A 21,333-nucleotide genomic window follows, 5' to 3' on the forward strand; every position below is an offset into this window, starting at 1 on the left:
CAGTCCAGCATTGAGAGAGAGCGCTGCAGCCACAGCATCCAAAACAGGTTGCAATGTTATCCTTTCAGGCAATTTTGCAGCGTCATTTTCTGTCCAGTGAAAGTGTTTGTTTTTGCCTCCGACAGGCTCAGATTGTTTGAAAACGTTTTGAAAAGGACTGTACAGAGACCTTTTGCTGATCTAGTCTCTCTGTTAATTTGTTTAACTTTTGTTAATTTGTTTGTTGCTTTACTTTTTCACATTGATGAAATAACTTAAATATTTAGTGATGACATTTAAAATCTTTTAGATAAAATTAAGATACACTTTTTGTACTCAAACACAACAAACTCTTCTCAGCTCTCCTCTCTCTAACTCAAGTGAACTTGACTGTTCTTCAGTCAAGACTTAGTTACAGTAAGAAACAGACAAGTGTAGGATAAAGAAAAACATTTCATTTCTCTGTAGGGTCTTTTCCATGATAAAATTGCACATAGGGATTGCACTGCAGCCTCAAAACATGTAAGTTTAAGATTGTAATGATGTCAGAATAACAGAATGTTAGACATTTTTAGAATAATCTCCATAAAAAAAGTTAATTTTGTATCTTGAATACAGTATTTGTAATGTTCTGTAAGTGATGTTTTTGGGGAATGAGCACATAAGTTCTTCACCTGTTAAATCAACCAAAATTAAACACAACCATCAAAATCATAGTGTTTAACATTCTTTATTCCATTAATTCAATAAAATCAGTTTGAGGTCCTAACTGTTGACTAACGCTCCTATACAAAGCACAGCACAGATAAAGTGAAATGTTGTAAAGGTTGAACTGGTACAGGACACAAAACGAGACAAGACAAAGAGAGGACACATAGTCTCAAATTGCCCTCTGCCTTTTTATCAAACAGGACCTGAAAAATAGACATATAGGCAACTGAAGGTTCACAGTTAAAAACTGCATTACTGAGGTCAAATGGTGGAATCAGTCCACTCAGGATCAGACGCTCTTTGTCTTTTCGTTTTCTCCAGCTCTTATTGCATCTGTTTAAAGTCACTGTACATGTCAATGTGACAATGAAAAGTCAAAAAGCATCCCTCTAGTCTTGAAAGCATGCAACGAAACCACAATATACCAAAACAAGCATCCTCTAATATTCTTATTAATGTCTTAAACCCAGAGTATATCTGAACAAAAACAAGCTGACCACACAGTCAAAATAAAAAAGTGCTTTGAATCTGATTTCAGAGGAAAACATTTGTCTGAGACACAAATGCTCTACTAGAAGTGCACTTTGTCTGGTCAAACTGGTCATAAGCAGCATGTTCTTTGGGGAACAGGGGTTTTGCATGACTTTTCGGCTGATGCATATGTTCTATTCCTGTATTCTGATAACGTATACTCAAAAATTGTGGGAGCTCTAAATAATGAAAATTTTAAAAGTAACCACACAAAATAATGCTTGATTCTTTTAAAACTACAGTATCAGAGGTCTTAGAAGCTGCTTGGGGTTTCAGGGATAAGGCCAACGAACGTGTTATTATCTGTGTGCATATGTGTGTAGGATTCAGAGGGAAGATGTGTTTATGTGTCGCTGAGTGGACCTCTGTTGTGGTTTCACATGTGGGCTCTTTATTCTTCTCCTGTGTTGCTTTTCTCTCTTCTTGTCTGTCCTCCACTGAATCTTTACGCCTCCAGCTCGAAACCCAAGCCAACTTTGTGTCCGCCGCCATTCACGTTCTTGCCGTCAATCAGACCAGAGAGGGTGAGCTTCACTCCTGCAGCAGAGAGGGTGAGATTGTATGTCAAGTAGTCTAGTCTTGCTCTTTGTATTGTTACAGGAAAGAAAAGTTAAATCAGCTGACCTGGCCTGAGGGTTTGTGTGTATCCAATTCCAACGAGGCAGGCGTTGTTAACTTTGGTCTGTGTGGAAAAACAGAACATTATGGACAGGTGAGATAATCATTAACACAGAGTTGAAAGTGCTGGATGTAACTCTGGAGAAAGATAGTTGATTGTTAAGTCTCATTCCTGGGTTGTATGGCAGGTAGTTCTGCAGGTCAGGGGGTTTTATTGGCTACACTAGCAGCTTTGCTTTAGGGGTGGCAATGTTGGCCTGCTGGTCTGTCAGTCTGTCACTTTGGACCAGACTGAAATAACTCAACAACTAATAAATGGATAGCCTGACATTAAGACATGATGTTAATGATCCCAAAAGGATGACTTCTTCTGAAATTTAAAACCAATTTCATATTACCCAAATTGAAGAAAACCTGTAATTATTGCCACATGGTTGAATGCCTCTGCACACCAGTCAATTACCAACATTAATTAGTCTAGAAGTATTGTATTTCCTAATCGTCTTGTCACTGTGTTGAGACACCACACTATCTCTGCTCTCTGATCTGAACCCAAAATCTGCTGGTGGGTTTGAAGGGCAACGAAATGCTACCACCATGAATAATCAGCAAATCTAAGACAATAATAGTGATATTTCATCAAAATCACGTTATTCTACATGTCTCATTTAAATTGTCACCAAAGATAAAGCACTTGGTAAATTCTGAGCACCTATTGCAAACCAAGGCTTTTTTAACTCCAGGATTTTGTTTTCAAGTTTTACCTTTAAAACATCAAAGGGTAGTTTTTTTTAAAATCGAATGATGGCCGCTGTGCCAACTTACAGATATTTTTCTGGCCAACCGCTGCTGCCACTGTTGTGAATGTTATGGTTTATTTGGGAATATGAAAATTATGCACATGATGCTATGGTTGGCTGCGGGTGTGCTATGATTTGTGCGTGTGATGTGTGGTCTTGTTAAATTTTGTTGGTTTGTGTGGTTGGGCGAGTGGCTGTCATGCACTCATATTCTGGTGAAATGCAGACACAACCTGTGTGATGATGTAATTTGTAAGGAGATTGTATTGCACTGCATTTTGCTTAAGAAGTTAGCCATTAGTTCTGGTGACAACTGTCACTCCCTCCGCGCTGTTTGTTTATTGCATTCGCTCCAATACCTACATTTGGTGCGAGTCACAGCCCTAGTTACTCAGCGAGACTCGAGATAAAAAATAAAAAAAAATCACACCCCGGCTACCCCCTCCTCTGACAGAAGAACAGTCCCTAATTCAGTGTGCACTGCATGACGACAATACATTAAGCAGGTATTGCTACTACTAAATGATTAGGGTTTCATCATTTTAAATGATTATTTGAAGTCAGTTCTTACAGACAGGGAGGCATCCTTATCCAGCTGGTATTTGGCTCCAATCCCAAAGCGTGTGTTGTTGCTGCCAGCCGTCCAGGCCAGGTGGACGGCTGTCTCCAAGTTGCTGTTCACCTTTTGGTAAATGGAGCCACCAAACTCTGTGCTGTCATTCCTGAAATACAAAGCACAGATACAGAAGGTGGAGATTAGCAGGAGTAGTAATTAGTCTGAAGTTGAAGTTTCATCCTTTAGAAGTACTTCCTCTCTCAATGCTGCCCTCATCAAAAATATCACTTCCATTTCCTGCCTCTCTTTACTGTGATAGGGACTCACACGCTGGTGTGAAGCTGGAAGTCACCGGCCTTGTATCCGAGGGCGAAGTTGTTCTGGGTCAGTTTAGACTTGGCTGTGTCAAAAGCCAACTGGTAGCCTGCCAGCCAGCCCTCGTAGCCAAGCACAGCAGCTGCATGGACAGTGGGCCCGGACATGTCGAAGTCGAGGTCGCAGCCGACATTTACAAAGTCACGTTTGTAGCCGGACTTCAGTTTGGCACTCTTCTTGCTGCAGAAGGAATAACAAGAAACGAAAAGAGAGAAAGTCGTTAAGATCAGCAGTACTGTTTCTTAATATATTAATGATATGTATTTGTATTGAATGACCTATTTATTCACTTTTTTGTACATTTATTTAAGACTACTTAGCATGAACAGGCTTGGTCTTACCCAGTGTTTGGCACAAATGATGCATCCAGACCAAGCTTCAGGCCCTTGGCCAGCTACAAATGGACAGAAAACCGTCAAAAAATTATATCTGAAAGTTAATATACTGATGTTTTGATTAATTTAATTTAACTAACTAATTAATTTAACTAACTCCATTTACTACTTATGTACAAATTTGAGGTACTTGTACCTTACTTGAGTATTTCCGTTATGCAACTTTCTACTTCTACTCCAGTACATCTCAGAGGTCAGTGTTGTTTCTATTTGCCTTTATGTTCACGACAGCTTTAGTTACTTTTCAGATAAGTTTTGTTTGCCTTTCCTGTTCAGTGAAAACTATGGATCTCCAAATGTGGTGATTTTCAGTTTCAACTGCTTCATTCAGAGTTTTACTGGTTTGACTTGTCTGATCAATTTGTTTTGAAGAGGAAGACACCTTTTTGGCTCATGCTGAAAAACACTCTGAAGAATGAACACTGAAGGAATCTACACCAAAAGTTCAGGCTTGGCACAAGTTGCAGCTGGTTGCAATCTGCAATCCTCACCACTAGATGACACTAAATTCCCCAAAATCTTACACACTGCTCTGTTGAGTTTGGTTTTGCATGCAGGGCTTTAACTTGCAGTGGAGTATTTTCACAGTGTGGTATGAATACTCAAGTGAAGGACCTGAATACTTCTTCCACCATTGTCTGGTATTCTTTTAGTATTTAAAGTGACCCATATCTTGTTAGTTTGGACCCACCTGGTCCTCCATGGTGATTTCTGTGGTGAGAGTATTGTCTGTGTTCCATTTCTGGCTGAAGTTGAGGCCCAGCTCATTCACTTTGTACTTGGTCTCCAGGTGGCCTCCTGACTTCCCTGTGTCTGTGTTGTTGGTGCCAGAGGTGGCAAACTCCTGCAGGACAAAGAGGGATGACATGATGACGGGGGGAGATGAAGATGGAAAAGGTAGGAAAAGAAGCAGAAAGTCATATTAGAGCTTAACTACAGAAACTAGAGTCAGAAGGGGAGAGGAAGCATACAGGGAGGAAAAAGAAGGAAAAATAAAAGCGAGGGAAACAAGCATTGCTTCTCTGCTTTTCCTCTGCCACACAATCCATTTCAGGTTTGTATGGCTGGTTATGTAAATGAAGAACTACACCAGTGATACTCAACTTACAGTCTGTGGGCCAAATCTGGCCCCCAAGAGGATAACCCCCCCAGAAAATGAAGTGAATTACAATGGAAACTGCTTTTGTGCTTTTAGTATACATAAGGTGCTAGAGTGCATATAAAAGAAATCAAAATAGATTTCTAAAAAAGTGCCAGCGGAAGATCCCCCGCACCCTAGCTAAGACTCTAATGTCGTAAAATCCTAGAAATGTCCTGAAATCCTAAAAGTGTCCTAATATCTGAGAAATGTCCTAAAAACCTAGCACCATCCTAACATCCTAGAAACATATGGAGCTGCTGCAAAAGGCCCCTGGCCTCCTGTCATTTCACAAAAGTGGCCCCAAAGCAAAGCAAGTTGAGTATCCCTGAACTACACCTTTTAAGACAGATTTGGGAAAATACAGGTGGGACTGTGAGGGAGAGGTTGGTTGTGAGTGTTGCTGTTGCGGCTGCAGCAGTTGTTTCGCTAAGGGTGTCGCCAAGACGAGCTACAGCTGCAAAGAAACACTTGGCAGAACGCCTGCACGCATCGTCTGCACACAAACATAATTGGTATCACTGGCTTACCCTGCAGAGTACCTGTGTTTAATTACGCTCAAACACACTCTTTCTTACCATCTAACAGGAAGATCCAAAAGAAGATGCAGAGAAAAAAAGAGAAAAGAGAGAAAGTTAGGGAGAACCACACAGAGTTTACATGCTAGTTGGGAAGCAGTAGTTCAGACACAGAGGGAATACATTTACAATGTTTTTCCACTGAGGTTTGAGTTTTGTGGCATGTGGGAAACTCTGTATGCAAGCGCTCATTATGGCTTTACCATGGCAACACAGACACACAATTTGTCTAAAGTTAAGTGAACACTCCGTGAAATTGAGCACTTCCCATCATGACACAACATGTTGGTTGAGGGAAAAGAGTAAGGTGTAAACTTGTCGAGCAGACAGTCTGCTGACTGATTGAGTTCATGTCAGGCAACAAAAACTGTCTGACATGAAGTGCTGCAAGGCCGTGAGTCAGCCATTTGGTGCACACAACTTAGTGGCGAGAGAGAGGCCTGAACATAAAACTTAAACATATCAGGCTTACAGAGACAACAGCAGTACTTACAACACCACTCTGGGATTTGGTCTTAACATCCAGCTTCAGAATGCCATATCCTGGTAAAAGAAAGGAAATTGAGAAAAAAAAACAAAGGGTGGTAAAATAACTTACATCCTTATACTGCACAGCGTGGTTCTCAAACAGCTGCAGCAAAAATAAACAGCATTCAAAGTGACAGAGGAAACAAAATGTTCACTAACATTAGTCCTGTTTGAGCAAATCTTGTCAAAAAAAACAATATCATATCTGTGGTGTATGTATATGTTTGAAGAATGTGTTGAGTTACCAAAGCCCTTGTTGAAGATGTCTTTGGCAGATTTCCCCAAGTCTGAGTATGCAGGAGGGACGGCCATTGTGCCTGCAAAAACAGACATGCACATTGTAATAAGACACAAATAAATATTTTACAGCAGTAATCTGTCCAAATACATAAAGAATTACTCACCAACTGAGTAATGCATTAACATAAAGTTGGAGAATTCACAAAGAATTTTTTTCAAAAAATGAAAAAAGTGATGCAGCAGAGACTGGAAAGTGCAGATTTTTAGTACCTAGCATGGGCCACAATCCAAAAATCCTAGATCCTATATCTCCCATGATACAACTCCAAAATGTCTTTCATTCGCTACTAAAAATGCTTTTGAAATTCTTGGTCCGTGTGCCGGAGTGCACTCAGGCACAAACTGTACTGTTTGTATATTGCAGTGCTGTTTTTGTAAAGTTAAGCATTTTAACATAGGGATCTATGAGGACTGACTCGCTTCTGAAGCCAACCTCAAGTGGCGTTTCGAGAAACTGCAGTTTTTGGTAACTCTGCGTTGGCTTTTTTTTTTTCATCCCGCTTGATTCTAATATGGAGCATTATATTCACAACCGTAAAATTACATATGCATTTCTCTGTCATTGTTATTTTCAAACCCTGTTGTTGGTTATCTTAATGAGTGTTTGTTCACTTGACTGCTCATCTGTCACTTGAATGCACTGTCATCCTCTGCCAAAGAGCTGTTTGTGGCTCAATCCATTTGATGTATCTCCCGCTCTACAGAGGATTGTGGCATGTTGGTTTGCATGCTGCATAATCTGAAAAGATGCAGTTTGATATCCTGATATTTTTTGGCATAGTGCATTTGACATACTATGTATTGGGACATATTAAACCTTCTTCTGGCATACTAAATATTGTAGTAGTGTGGGTATTGGAACACATAGCCAGTCTTAAACCCAATTTGTCAGACTTTTTTCAGGCTCTTCACATGACAATGCTAGAATAAATGCTACAAACAACTACAAGCACCTTTGTGGAAGATGAACAATGCAACTCTGAGGGCACAGACATGTGAAGCTGTGTATTCACTCACACACTAAGCATTGCAGATAGCAATTTCTACCATATATTTATTTGCAAACAGTCATTAGTATGCATATCTCTCTGTGTTGGGAGACCCTCGCCATCTGGAGGGGGGCCTGTCTGTGTCCAGCTTCTCTCCTCCCCCTCCCTCTTCCATGTGAACCCTATTGATTGCTTGGCAGCAGTCCACTAGCAAGCAATGGAGGTTGTTAAACTAATGCAACTGATTCACTAGGAGGAAGGGAGTCGAAATGTGCAGCAGTAAATCCATCCAAAAGAGACATTTTTCTGTAAGGCATATCACTGTCTTTCAACATTAAAAACTCCACAAGTATGCCACACTTGTGAAAAGAGATATAATATGTAAGATGTCCAAAGAAATACTATGCGAGCTGATGCAGTAGAGCTAACCGAAGCAAAGGCAGGTTTGGTTAGTCAGCAGCTATGAGTTCTGCACACCACTGCACTGCACCGGGCTTCAGACAGTCATCAGGGTCCCCTGGCTCAGTGCATATGTGTGTGCACACTCTTTGTGTGTGTGTGAGGAAGACATTTTTGACAAGGTGACTTTGCAGGAGCAATCTGAATATCCTGCACTCACTTATTCCTCAGAGCTTGGTTAATGTTTAACTTGTGACTTGCCTTCCTTTCTGTGTTTTAGTCCTGCTACTTCATCCACTATTAATCTCATCAATGACATATTTTCTGCAGACGATGGAGACTTTCCTTTGGAAAATGTGCACTCTTTAAGCTAATAAATCAATGAGCCAGTGTAGAAAATAAAAATGTCACTGTGATCAAATGCAGCAGAATTGACAAAATGTAACGATGAAATAGTCACAGATATCCAAGATTAATGTCACTGCAGCCAAAAGCTAAATCCAGGGACCCTGATGATGCATTATCTGTCTCTCTCTACACAAACCCCCACACTCACCATGTCCCTTGGGTGCGTGGTGCTGACACGTCCCACAGTGGCCTTTGATCTCTGCCTGCTTGCCTTTTCCTGTCTCGTCCTGCTTCACCTCACTCCCCACTCCTTTCTCTGCCATGTCTCTTCAGAGAAGGGAAGTGCAAGGAGGGACAAGAGAAAACTTTGACAAGTAGTCTGGCACTGCTTTGACAGCAACAGCACACAATATGTGGGTTTGTCTGTAGCTGCTGTGATTATGAGCATGTTTCTTTAGCATGCAGTCAGAGCTCAGAGGTCTCCTTTCTGTGCAGAGAACTATTACATCACGTGGCGCAGTATGTGCACAGGCCAGCAGATGATGAACACATGTGCTTTGTGCACACCATTTGAACATGATAAGGACCATGTAGAGCCCTTGTATGACACTGACACTGAAAAATGGCATCAGACAAGAACACTGATAAATTGTTTGGAAAGTACTGAGCATACAACTTGATAAATGAGACTTAGATTAAACTGGATGAGTTGTGTAAGAATTTGAAAAATGGTGTTTTGATATAGTTTTGCAGCTGTTAAACGTGGTCCCCAATCAATCAACAAATCCATATCCATTTGCTGTTTTTGTGGAGGCATGCTTTAAAAATATTTTTTTTAATGAATTGAAGGTAACATGGCATGGACATTTGTATACAAATGGTATTTTTTCCGTGTAAAGTAACCTCTAAGTTTATGACTCAAAAAACCCAAACAGCATATCAGCTTCATCAAGGTGGTGTGGGTGTACTTTTATTATAACTGACAAAGTACTGTTAACATAAGCAAGAAACCCCACAACGTTCATCAGATTCTGATTTTCAATGTTGCTCAGCTCTTGAAAAAAAACGTTTTTTCGTTAAATATGATTGAGTTGTTTATATCTACATAGGAGCGGTCCATCGCCCACAAGGTCCGCCATATTTCTACAATAGCCCAGAACGGAAAAAACAAATACTGGCTCTAGATAAGGCCATTTGCGTATTCACGTTGGCCACTGTAGATGGCAGCCCACACGTGTTGAGAGTGTTGGAAAAAACAAATATTTTATTGTGAAACTGCTTTATTTAGTTGTTTTTTTTTTCACCTGTTTGAATCACCAGGTCCATTTGTTTTTGTAAAGAAGAGACCTCTGGGAAATTTGACTCCCATTTAAAACCTTCCTGAATGCCTGGATCTTATATTATCAGAGAAAAAAAAAGTTGAGCACACATTGGCAGGTGCAGGGCTAGAGGCAAGTCTGAGATGTCCAGAGCAGTGTCAGAAAAACACTGATTTCTAACATGAAACTGTTTTATTAAGTGTTTTTGTTGGTCTAAACTACCTGGTGTGGCAGTTTTAGAGAGGAAGAAACCTCTGCAGTTAATTTGGCTCCCAGTAAATCCTATTGAACAATGAACACTGAGGGAATCCTAACTGGGAGAAGTTTCAGCTTGTTGCAATCTGCAATACTAACCGCTAAACATCACTAAATCCTGCACACTGCTGTTTTAAGATCTCCATCTTCCTCACACACAAACACCTGACCATAAATCACAGTATGTGTCATGAAGTCCTGTCCCTCTCTGCTCTCTCAGTGTGACACTTCATTTCTCACACAGTAAGCAAATGCGTGCCAGCGAACCTGCATTTTGCTGACCACATGCAAGTCCTGGACCGTCTTTGTCATTTCACCCAACATTCACTCCTTCTGCACTCTGCACCCCCTTCACCTCCTCCACCACTCAGTCCATTTTTGACCCTTTCCGTCCTGGCCTTCATCTCTTGGTCTCAACACGCAGCTCTAAATTTAGCTCAGGTCAACCCAACACTACAACACATGTGACTATAGCTTCAGCATGTGTCCTCCTCCAGGTTCAGCCTATTAAAACCCCTATGAAAACAGATTCATTTGTCTGTATTGTACCCACACACCGTATTTATATACAAACAAACTCCTGTGACTCATCTTAACACTTTCATGAGCTGCAACCAGATGACAGCCTTGACTGAGCTCAAAGGTCAAAAAGACAGCCATAAACAACAGAAGTATGTGAAAGGAAAAGGGCGACTGCACATACAACAAGATGGTGGTTATGACAGGGTCAATCAAACATAGACAATTAATATTTCTAAAACACTATGTTTGAAATAGTACAAAGTCTGTATTTTGCCAATTAGTTATTTACCCATATTTGTCTAACAAAGATAACATTGTTTTATGCGCTTGTAAGAATTTAGTCTTAATAAATGACTAAATGACTTGATATGTCAGAGACCTGCTCCTAGAAATCAGGTACAGCTGTTGATATGTTCAATAAACAAAGCAAAATTTGTTTTAATTGCCAATATTTCTAGCGCGGATGTTATAATGATATTAATTCCATATGTAAGAGACTAGATATCACCATAAATTTTAGATATTGTAATACTGTAAGGGTTGTCTATTCCACGTTTTAAAAGAGGGCTTTACAGTAAAATTGTGTATTTTTCTGAACTTTCCAGATTGTTCTAGCTGTGCTATTATGTGCCTTTACATCTACAATACTGATGATTATTTATCTGAAATATCATGTCTGAATATTTCATGAAAGCGCCAGTAGTCAACCCTACACTATTGTCAAAATGTTGATATCGAGTTATTTGGTCATAAATATCATGTTACCCGATTTTCTCCATATCGCAGAGCTAACCTAATTCTAGCAATAATTTTATCATTTATCCAACATCTAGATAACAGTGAGAACTTAGTAGTTAAACACTGATGATAGACCCCTTGCTAATAAGCAGATACTGAACAAAAAGAAACTATAAAATTATGTAAACAGGCCGTTACCTAACTACTGGCCGAACCCTCAGATAAGGTGAAACCAAGGCAAGTGTGTGTGGCATATAACTGTAGGAATGTGTGGGTGTGAGATAAGGTCAAGTGTAGTCAAATTACAACAAGACAATTTATAGCTTGAATGTAAAGAGCATGAGGTAGTGGTGAATATGTTTCATAGTGTGATTTGTTCAGCATCCAATGGGTTTAAAGTTGTACAATGACAAGATGTGTAAGCACCTGTTTACTAATGGACCTAAGTCATGGGTCATGTTTTTCAGCTCTAGTGTTTCATAACCAGGCGTGATTTCAGAACTCTGGAGAGCAACATCCTTAAAAAGTATATAAATTACCACAATTTCCCATTTTTATCAAGCAAAAAAAAAAAAAAAAAAAACAGTTTAACGTTCACTTGTGCATCCAGGCTGAACATGATGATTAATTTGCCCAATGAACATTCAGTGTAGGTCACTATTAACACTGAGCAGACTGTAATTACATAGGAAGGGGCGTGCGTAAAAGTGGTCCGTGCCAGAAGTTAACGGTCAATGTTAGGAGCTGTTCGTGGACCTTGTGCTTTAAGACAAAAAGTCATAAATTACGTTTGAGCCGGATCTATGGCATCACTGCGCTCTGCCTCATAGAGGACGCGTGTTTTTTTTTTTTTTTTATTTTGCCAGATGCGTCCGCTTCTGATTTCTTTTGTTTGTCAGTCTGAGAGGTGACCGCCACCACTGCAACAGCTCTTTCCAAACAAAAAAAACCCTTTCTTTAGCTGTTACATTCTGAGTGTTGCACAGCATTTGTAAAAATCTGTTACATTGTAACGTCTGCAGAGAACGGGGCACCCCTCTGTGTCCCGTCTGCGTCACATTTAAGCAGCTACATTACGTAAAATTCCTTTTGTGACTATTAGTTTTCAGGTAGTTTACAATATACTCAAAAGGAACCGTGCAGGCCTGAACTGGCGTTAAAATCTTGTCATACCCGCAGCTGCTGCTTCACACCCATCCCTTTTTATATGTGTGACTCATTTCTCTTACTGACAATCCGGCGACATTTGTCAGCAGCTAAATCGTCATGCAGATAAACCACATGAGTGAATAAGTTTGTGAAAATATCAATTCGATAATGTCAGTTGTTTCTTACCTTTATTTGTGGGGCGGAGCGTGCGGAGTTTGACGACGCTGTTCGGTGCAGCGGGGCACAGTGAAGGAGAAAGCAGAGACAAACAGACTGGGCAGGCGCGAGGCAGACCGAGGGCGGGGCCGTTGTGCAACTCACATTGAGAAAGAAAAGTTAGGGACTGTTCTGTATTTATCAGAGGAGGGTGTGGCTGGGATGTGACTTAATTTTTATTGTTCTGCCTTTGATGTTTTGAAAGATGAAAAAAGCCTTGTTTTTCACTCGCCGTGCATGTTGGATAGTTCGTTCTGACTCTTTAGCAGAATTTTTAATGATACCTGTAGAAAAGGTGATTTTGATGAATTGTCACATTTTTTTATAATTCGAACCCTTACATACCAGTTTGTTCAATGTAATTATTATTATTATATAAAAATTATATATATTTTACACACTTACCATGTTATACAGATTTTACATCTTTAAATTCTTACATGCTGGTGTCAAATCAAAGAATAATGCACGTTTTTATTTTATATAATTAGTAATGCACAGTTTTATTTTATTTTTATTTTTTAATGGTATCCTTATTTAATTTTATATTTTGTATTCAATGCTTATTTTAATACTTATTATTTCTACTTTTATTATTCTCTATGCTTAGCATCAGAGTGACTGTACGAATCACAATTTCCCCCTGGAGAACAATGAAGTATTTTGTTGTGGTTGTTTTTTCTGATGGAAGCCTTCGTCCCTCATGATGTAGTTAAGGATTGTTTGAAATTTAAAAATCCATTCATGATTTATTTTTATGGTGTCTGGGTAAGATTAATGGCGATTTTTAGAGATATCATGTCTTACAAATCCGCTGTTGAGTTTTGAAAGTGTGTTTTCTAAGCTAAAATAAAATACATAAGTCTCTCCCCAGTGTTTCAAAAACGATTTGACATACTAGTCCCTTCTCAAAGAGTGTACTGTTTGAAAATGTTTTACAACATAAACAATGATGCTGAGAATATCTCTGGTGCTCTGTTTGTGTTTATTTGAGATTGGCCAATCTGTCTGATTATATATCCCCAATATACGTATGATATCTGTAGAAAAAATGTGATTATAGTTTTATTACGGAAAACTACTTATATAAATACTATCAATAAAATAATTAAAATAAAATGATTAATAAAATTGCAGCAACAATTGAATATGAGAAATGTGTTGCTTACATGTCTTAATATCAACATATCCTATTTCATTTTATTTCATTTCATTGCAGGCACTGCCAATGCGAAACCGCCGTTGGAAGCACAACTGTGGAAATGCTGCATTTTATTTGGCGTAATAAGACTGGCACACCACTCAGGGGCAATGACCTCTAGCTTAAAGACATACCCCTAGTGTGGTATAGAATGGTATAGAAGCCCTGATGATTACCTGTCAGGCAGACCCTAATCGCAGACTGTGTACTGTGTACGTTCCCAGGACGCTCCAGCAATTAAATAATGTATATTGATTTAGATTATGAATAGTTAAGATTAGAGCCATAGTGAGGGTTTGGGTGTGGCAGTCATATTGAATTAGGAGGGGTTGTTTGGTAAACCTGAAAGACAAAAAACGGAGATCAAAAAACCCGTCTTTAAACTAGCACAATTACCATAGAAATACACCTGCTAGAACCTACAACTGCTCCAAAAGCAGGGGAGTACTATATAACACGAACTTTTTAAGACCCTAACCCTAACCCATTAAATCATCGGTTGTGAAGAAAATATGCCTTCCAAACCTGCACGTTTTCTTTAAAGCCATGTTTACTTATAAAACAACAACAATAGACAAGAACCTGTAAAAACAGAAATTATCGTTGGATTTTAAAAAAATCAGTGGTCCTTGAACATATTGTGTGGGACGAACACTTCCGTAGAAAAAATAATAATAAAACAAATCATTAGCAAATAGCTTAAATTTTTGGTATTTCATCAAATTAACTTTATTCTATGTGTCGTTTAAATTTTGCCAATAATAAACTGCATACTCCAAGATTTAATAATACCAAATGGTAAATTTTTAAAATCAAGCAACTAATTTATAGTGGAGGGAAGGGCCATGCGTTCACTCAAGTACGCTCAAAGAAAATATTTGTAGCTTTTGGGAGGATAAAAAAACAAAGTCACATCCCAGTCACCCCCAATCCTGTGATAAATAAAGAACAGCCCTTTATCACTTTATCTCTTTATGACTTGTCTCCAAACGAATGCTCCACAATTGTATCTGACACTGATTGCGAAATAATTTGCATTCACACACTATTTTTGGGTTGTTTTGTGTGTGTGCTATGTCTGATAAAGTCCCAACTGCTTATAAAGACCGGATTTGGATCAATGTGGAAGAAAGGTTGATACTCTCATGTGGCGTACGTCTCTTCAGTCGGGTCTAGTTCTATGTGCGGCTGTCCCGTTGCCATGGTGAAGAATACTGAAACAAGTGTTGATAGCGCAGCGTCATCAGTCTGCGTGAACAAAATCCTCAACAGATAAACAAGACGGTATAAAAGGTAAACAAATTAACGTGATTACTTTATGCATCGAAATCGGTTTCAGTTATTTGGTCGACGTGCAAATTGCGTATATTTTCGGTAGATGCATGTTTAGGAATAAATTTCGTCGAATGAGCCCGTGAGGATTAGGTAACTACAGCGAGCAAGCTTAATAAGTTAACAATAGCTGCAGTTAGAGAGCGTTAGATAGCGTTAGCAAGCAATGTAGCGCTAGATGAACCTGTATTTTCATGTAATTCATCAACTATTCATTGTTGTAATCTGATTTATTTATTTATTCATTCATTCATTTATTCCAAGTGTTATAGTTGTTACTGTAGCCGCCGCCACACACAGTAAATGCTTGATCAAAAAATAAATTACACCTCTGCATCGGTCTTATTAATTCATTATGTTTGATTTGATTTATAGCCATTATGTTTTGCTGGAAAAGTGAAGTTATTACACCACCTGCTGGCCTAATTATTTACGATCTCACTCGAGCCGAACATAATGACAAATGTGTGTTTCTTTTTGGCTTGAATTACAGGGTGAGTTAAGTTAAAATGGGACAAATAAGATGTTACATCGTTGGCTCTGTAAATATTAGCAGCCAGTCACTAAACATGCTACAAATACATGAAACATTTTTTTTATTAGTCTGAGATAACTAGCATGAGCAGGGCAGAAAGTCAACAAATCACCGGTCCCACAATGTGCAAGCAAAGCCATGAGGCATGATGATTTTCTAGTTTTGATAATAAGAGTACTGCAGCGAAAATAATATGAATATAACAGCTAGAATGGTTGTGGAATGTTGCGCTGTATGTTTAATTTGTTTTCAAAATTTCCCACAATATACATTAATTTATCTGGGGAAGGGTTTTCAGTGAGTAGTTGTTGCATTCAGGTAAAACGGAACAAAATATTAAGCTAAAAATGGGTAATTTTTCTGAAGTGAAACCAACATGCCTTTAGGCTATCAGGTGCCATAAAATAATGATTAATTCATATAATAATAATTTAATAACAATAATAATTTTGTGCCATCCCGTAATGTCATAGACATTATTAGTATTTGTGTCACTTAAGAAATAATGCAGTGAGTCTATGTCAACCACAATATTCCAGAATTAGTCAAAATTATTACACACACTCAAGCACACATCCACGCCCATTAAAGACAATATGGCAGAGAAAGCATGTCAGAAAGGTTGGATAATATTACTAAGTGACCAGCCGCAGGTTACATAGATGATTTAATTAATTAAAGACTGAACTGATATATGGATTTAACAATTTAAAAAACAAACATGACTGTCCCTGTTTCTGAATTCTTTTATTTGGTACCATGTATTCTTTATAGAAATATAGCAAAGGTCTATAACCTGTTCTAAAAGTACACTTAAGGTAGTATTCAGAATTTTGAGTGGTTTTCTTGGTAATCTACCAAAAAGTGTCTCAAATTACCTGACTTCACCCTGTTTCTTAGCTGATACTCTTTTCACCGTTCTCCTCTTATTTTTTGTGCAGTTTGCAGCTTCAGATGTGTGAGGGACCTTCATCAATATCTGGGCCAATTCCCCCGGATCCTTCTTTGTTTCCCCAGTACTACAAACGACCTGCTTCAGGTTAGATGTGGTCACACTATGCTATATTAAAAAAAACAACCCAGACTTGAAACAGTCTGTGCTTGGACAGTAAACTTAATATTAATGGTAATAGTATAATAATTTGGATCAATTTAATTTGTATTGCCTAATATCACACATGACAATTTGCCTCAGAGGGCTTTACAAAGATATGACACCTCATGTCCTTGGACCCCTTACAGCGGATAAGGAAAAACTCCAAAAAAAACTTTTAATTGAGAAAAAAAAGAAAGAAATCTCAGGAAGAGCAACTGAGTAGGGATCCTTCTCGCAGCATAGACAGACATGCAATAGATGTAGAACAGACAAAAATACTAAAATCCCAGTATAGACAAGTATAAACCAGGAGTCTTTTTGTGCCATATCACACAAATATAAATTGATTTATTTGAATCATTGCAATTTTTTTGGAAGTAGACTTTTAACATCTTTGAGTGCTTTTAACAAATGAGGCTGCAGATCAGTCAAATGGAGGAAAATACGTTGTTGTTTTTTTAACATATTCTCTTCATGACTTTGAACTCACTGTTTTATTGACAAAATATTAGCCTCAAATGAGATGGATTAGTTTTTCCTTCTTTCCCCAGCACGTGGCCGTTTAGAGGGAAACCATGATGGGACTTTGGCCCTGCTCTCAGGGCCACTCGCTCCAGATCCTGTGTTGTACCCTGGCTGCTACAGTGTTCGTACCCCAGCACATCCTCCCCGCATCGGCCCCAGTGCCACCCATATTCTGGAACGAGGACAGAGAGGGGTAGTAGGGGAACTACTCAAACTAGACAGTGTCTCTATCACCCCTGTTCTCAAACCTAGTAAGTGCAAAAAAATTTCAGCTCTTCAAAGTTGTGTTATGCAAGAACCGAGTGGTTCCATGTGGACTTGAAGGACATGTCTGTCTTCTTATTTATTGTTTTTCAATTTTTGAGTTGTTATAGCAAGAACTGAGTTTGATTGAGTGTGCTAACCCTACATAATTATTTTTATTTTTTTAAATAATCAAGACAGTTTTTGTGATTCTTGACCCTCAGAACAGCGGGTCCATGACTTTGGTAAAGAGAATGTGCGTCGGCTCAGGGAGATCCAGAGACGCTGTAAAGAGCAGGAGGCTGAGAGATCACAGTCTCGTCCAGTTCCAGTCAAAGCTCTTTGGACCTCCTCCAAATACCAGAACATCCCATCCAGGGTGATGGTCCAGCTACAGGTAAGGAGGTGAAAGATGGAAGTATTTCAGTTATGAATATTTTCTCTGGATTATGTTTAATTCTATTCTCCTTCGTGCAGGTTTCTACTCCAGCTCCTAAACCACAGTGTCAAAACTTTCTGAAGGCCCACTCTACTACCCCACAAAGACCACATGCCAGAACCTCTCCTGTAACTTTGCAACGCCCGGCCTCCTGCAACTCTATACAGGATCAAAACTTGCAAGTGAGAATTTCCAGTAAATGTTTACTTAGTATTTATACACAGATGATGAGACAGTAAGAACAGTAAAATTATTTTGAAAAGAGAAGTGTATTTTGCTTCAAAAGTAAACATCAAACAACATTATTGTGCATTTTTTCTCTCGTAGATGTGTATCTGCACAATTTCCTTTTTGTTTTAATTCCACAAACTGTTGTATATGGATACAGTTACAGGTGCAAGGCCGAACGATAGACTTCATAAAACACAATGCCCGATCTGCAGGAAAAACTTCGCTGCGTAGGTCACAGTCACTGACAAACCTTAGAGAGAAGCCCATCCCCAGTGCAGTCAAGGGACAGGTGCCTCAGTAGTGAGTATTCATATTCATCCTCATATTGGATTTTAGTGCTTTTTCTATTTTATATAAACATTTTTATGAAAAATTCACGTTTTGTTTCAATAGGTTTTATGTAATGTAATCCAGTGACTCAAACTCAGCATGAGATATTATGGCTACAATAGATATACAGAAAACAGCTTTTCATATAGGAATTTAAAGCTTCTGTTTTGTATCTCTATTGAAGTCTTTGAAACGTTGTGAAACAGAGGGGAAAAAAGTTATTAAAACTTTAAAAATAGACATAAACAGCCATGAGTCATTGAAAGAGCTTGGATTTATGTTTTGTACAAGAATAGAAATGGGAGTTCTTTTGACATGGGTCGACATCTATAACAGTAATTATTTTTTAGCTGTGTCTGAGCTGTGTTGGGTCCTTAAATTCAAGGAAATTGGGCCTTAAAAGTCTTGAAAAGTCATTGGACTAGATGTCCAATGACTTTTCCATTTTTTTTAATGCAAAATTACTGGGGTTTTTTTCTTCAATAGCCTCAAGGTAATGTAAGCCAGTTACTCAAAAGCAATACCAGATGTCATTACTATACAGGACCCACCACTTAGTGTCAGATTTCCTTCTCTATTTTTTGGAAAATGTATGTTTTTGTAGAAAGCTTCAATGTAATGTGACCCCATGACTGTACTCAATGCCAGATTTCATTACTATGCAGAACAAACCTCTTTATATTGGATTTTAGCCCATCTTCTATTTCATATAAACATTTTTATGGAAAATTCACAAATGTTTTACAAATCAATACCAGATGTGATTACTACACTGGTCCACCTCTCTTGATTTTAGGTCTTCTTCAATTTTATATAAATATTTGGTAAAACCACATAACCCTTCACAACAGGTGGATTTTTGCCTTTTTCACTCCGCTTATTTCTGTTCTCCTTCTCTCTGACACTCAGTCTTGAGGAAAGGAAGGAGCAGTGGCAGAGAGAGGAGGAGGAAAGGAAGAGAAACGCACCTGATCCTACAGCCCCAGCTGGTCACACCCTGATGCCTGAGAGTGAGAGACAGGAGACCCTGAAGTCCCTCCAAGAGAGTATGTTTCCATTGTTCTTTATGGAAAAAAGGGTAGAAAATGAGCATGTTCATATAACGTTGAGAAAGGTGCTGGACCCACATAAAGTACAAGCAAAACACTGAGAAAGGTCCGTACACTTAAGCTCCCCTTGCAGCTTTTATTGAGCTACTCACAAGGGATGTTTCGAGCTAACAGCTTTTCTTCAGAGCTTTTTATCTCCGTCCTTATATTAATAAAGACAACATTACCTTAAGGTACCACATGTATACTGAATACTTGCCTCTCTAATTTTGCTGACTTTGTTTTTTCAGCCCATCGCTCCTTGGTCAGTGAGCTGCTGTCTCTCCCTCTCAAAGCTGACAATCTGAGTGTTCGTTCACGCCGGGCTCATCTTGATTGTAGACTTTCTGAAATCGAGGAGGCAATTAAAATATTCTCCAGGGACAAAGTTTATGTAAAAATAGACTCCTAACACAAGAGGAGGATGAAGAGGAAGAGGAAATGGTCCTGTCAATTCACTGCTTTATTGAGATTAATGTTCATTTTGTAATTGTGTTATCTAACAACTTTCCAAAACAGATAATTATTTTGTTGTTAGAGATGTATTTTCTTTTTGAAAATATAAGACTCTATATTATGAACTGAATTGGCTGAATTTTATAACAGGTCAAGCATTGCGGTTATTAATTATCAGTTACAAAATACATGCTACTGAATTTGCTATAATATGTTTTCTCTTGGAAGAGAAAATAAGTAAGTGCACCGTAAACTTGGCAGTAAACAGTGATAGATTTAGCTCAAAATATAATTTGTTGAGATGTGTTTTGTCTTTGCGTAAAACTGGCTGGTGGTTTATAATAATGATATTTTTGTGACGTAATTGTATATGTATTATTGCAGAAACTTGTATGGTTTGAAAATATACAATGCATTAGTGTGTGTATAGTTGGTATATTTTTTTAATTATTTTATTAAAAAAAAAAGAACATAATACAGATTCAGAATGCATGGAAAAGTATACAAACAGAATAATAACAAAAGAAATACTAGACAAAAACATTACATATCGTACAGATAGTATTGTCTTGATAGCTTTTTTTAGTTGAGTTGGAAAGTAGTGTCACATATTGCAACCATCCATTTAATTATGAATACATTTTTGCAAACATACTTGTCAAATGTATCCTTTAAAAAATCAGTCTTTTTCTTTTGGATTTCTGAAGATACTAAACATCACATTTTCCCATAATAATGTTAATTCCTTAAATATATAAACATTGACAAATCTGCAAATGTCCTACTAGAATTTCTTGCTGTGAAAACAATGTTAAAAAACCTTTTCTGCAGTTTGTGTTTACTTTTTATTTACACAAAACGTATCTAACAATAAAAATACATATCAAAACATTTTAAAAAGTACATAAATACAGACAACTAAATAAATGTTCCAAATTAAAATTAAATAATAATATCATATTGTATAATATTATCCATCCATCCATTTTCTTACGCTTATCTGGGGCCGGGTTGCGGGGGCAACAGGTGGAGCAGAACATTCCAGACGTCGCTCTCCCCAGCAACGCTTTCCAGCTCCTCCTGTGGGACCCCGAGGCGTCCCCAGGCCAGACGAGATATGTAATCCCTCCAGTGTGTTCTGGGTCTGCCCTGGGGCCTCCTACCAGTAAGACGTGCCCTGAACACCTCCAGTGGGTGGCGCCCAGGAGGTATCCTTATCAGATGCCCGAACCACCTCAACTGGTCCCTTTCGACGTGAAGGAGAAGTGGCTCTACTACGAGCTCCTCCCGGATGTCCAAGCTCCTTACCCTATCTCTAAGGCTGAGCCCAGCCACCCTGCAAAAGAAACTCATTTAGGCCGCTACTACCAAGTGCTCATGACCATAGGGGAGAGTTGGAACGTAGATGGACTG

At 38.6% G+C, this 21,333-nt stretch overlaps 2 protein-coding genes across 5 annotated transcripts; one reads left to right on the top strand and one right to left on the bottom strand.

Moving 5' to 3' along the window:
• Positions 1 to 693: 693 nt before the first annotated feature.
• Positions 694 to 12,503, bottom strand: vdac3 (voltage-dependent anion channel 3). Of its 2 annotated transcripts, XM_088076563.1 has the most exons (10): positions 12,415 to 12,485; positions 8,454 to 8,570; positions 6,455 to 6,526; positions 6,175 to 6,224; positions 4,657 to 4,809; positions 3,912 to 3,964; positions 3,523 to 3,750; positions 3,211 to 3,361; positions 1,846 to 1,903; positions 694 to 1,758 (listed from the first exon to the last, which is right to left on the bottom strand). In XM_088076563.1, exons 2-10 carry the CDS (start codon positions 8,566 to 8,568, stop codon positions 1,667 to 1,669), a joined length of 972 nt encoding a protein of 323 aa, XP_087932689.1. In that variant the 5' UTR covers positions 8,569 to 8,570; positions 12,415 to 12,485; the 3' UTR covers positions 694 to 1,666. The 2 variants fall into 2 exon arrangements, with proteins under 2 accessions (XP_087932689.1, XP_087932690.1); XM_088076564.1 differs by lacking the exon at positions 8,454 to 8,570 and having other exon boundaries at positions 12,415 to 12,503.
• Positions 4,746 to 20,345, top strand: enkd1 (enkurin domain containing 1). Of its 3 annotated transcripts, none has more exons than XM_088076561.1 (9): positions 4,755 to 4,862; positions 13,664 to 15,070; positions 16,454 to 16,551; positions 17,160 to 17,384; positions 17,601 to 17,773; positions 17,854 to 17,997; positions 18,204 to 18,346; positions 19,286 to 19,422; positions 19,716 to 20,345. In XM_088076561.1, the coding sequence occupies exons 3-9, from the start codon at positions 16,467 to 16,469 to the stop codon at positions 19,874 to 19,876; spliced, it is 1,068 nt and encodes a 355-aa protein (XP_087932687.1). In that variant the 5' UTR covers positions 4,755 to 4,862; positions 13,664 to 15,070; positions 16,454 to 16,466; the 3' UTR covers positions 19,877 to 20,345. The 3 variants fall into 3 exon arrangements, with proteins under 3 accessions (XP_087932688.1, XP_087932687.1, XP_042344708.1); XM_042488774.2 differs by having other exon boundaries at positions 13,664 to 14,938; XM_088076562.1 differs by lacking the exon at positions 13,664 to 15,070 and having other exon boundaries at positions 4,746 to 4,862.
• Positions 20,346 to 21,333: the final 988 nt, after the last annotated feature.

This window comes from Plectropomus leopardus, chromosome 4 (assembly GCF_026936395.1).
Source record: "Plectropomus leopardus strain MGB_pleo_1.0 chromosome 4, ASM2693639v1, whole genome shotgun sequence".
In the NCBI taxonomy this organism is placed as follows: Eukaryota; Metazoa; Chordata; class Actinopteri; order Perciformes; family Serranidae; genus Plectropomus; species Plectropomus leopardus.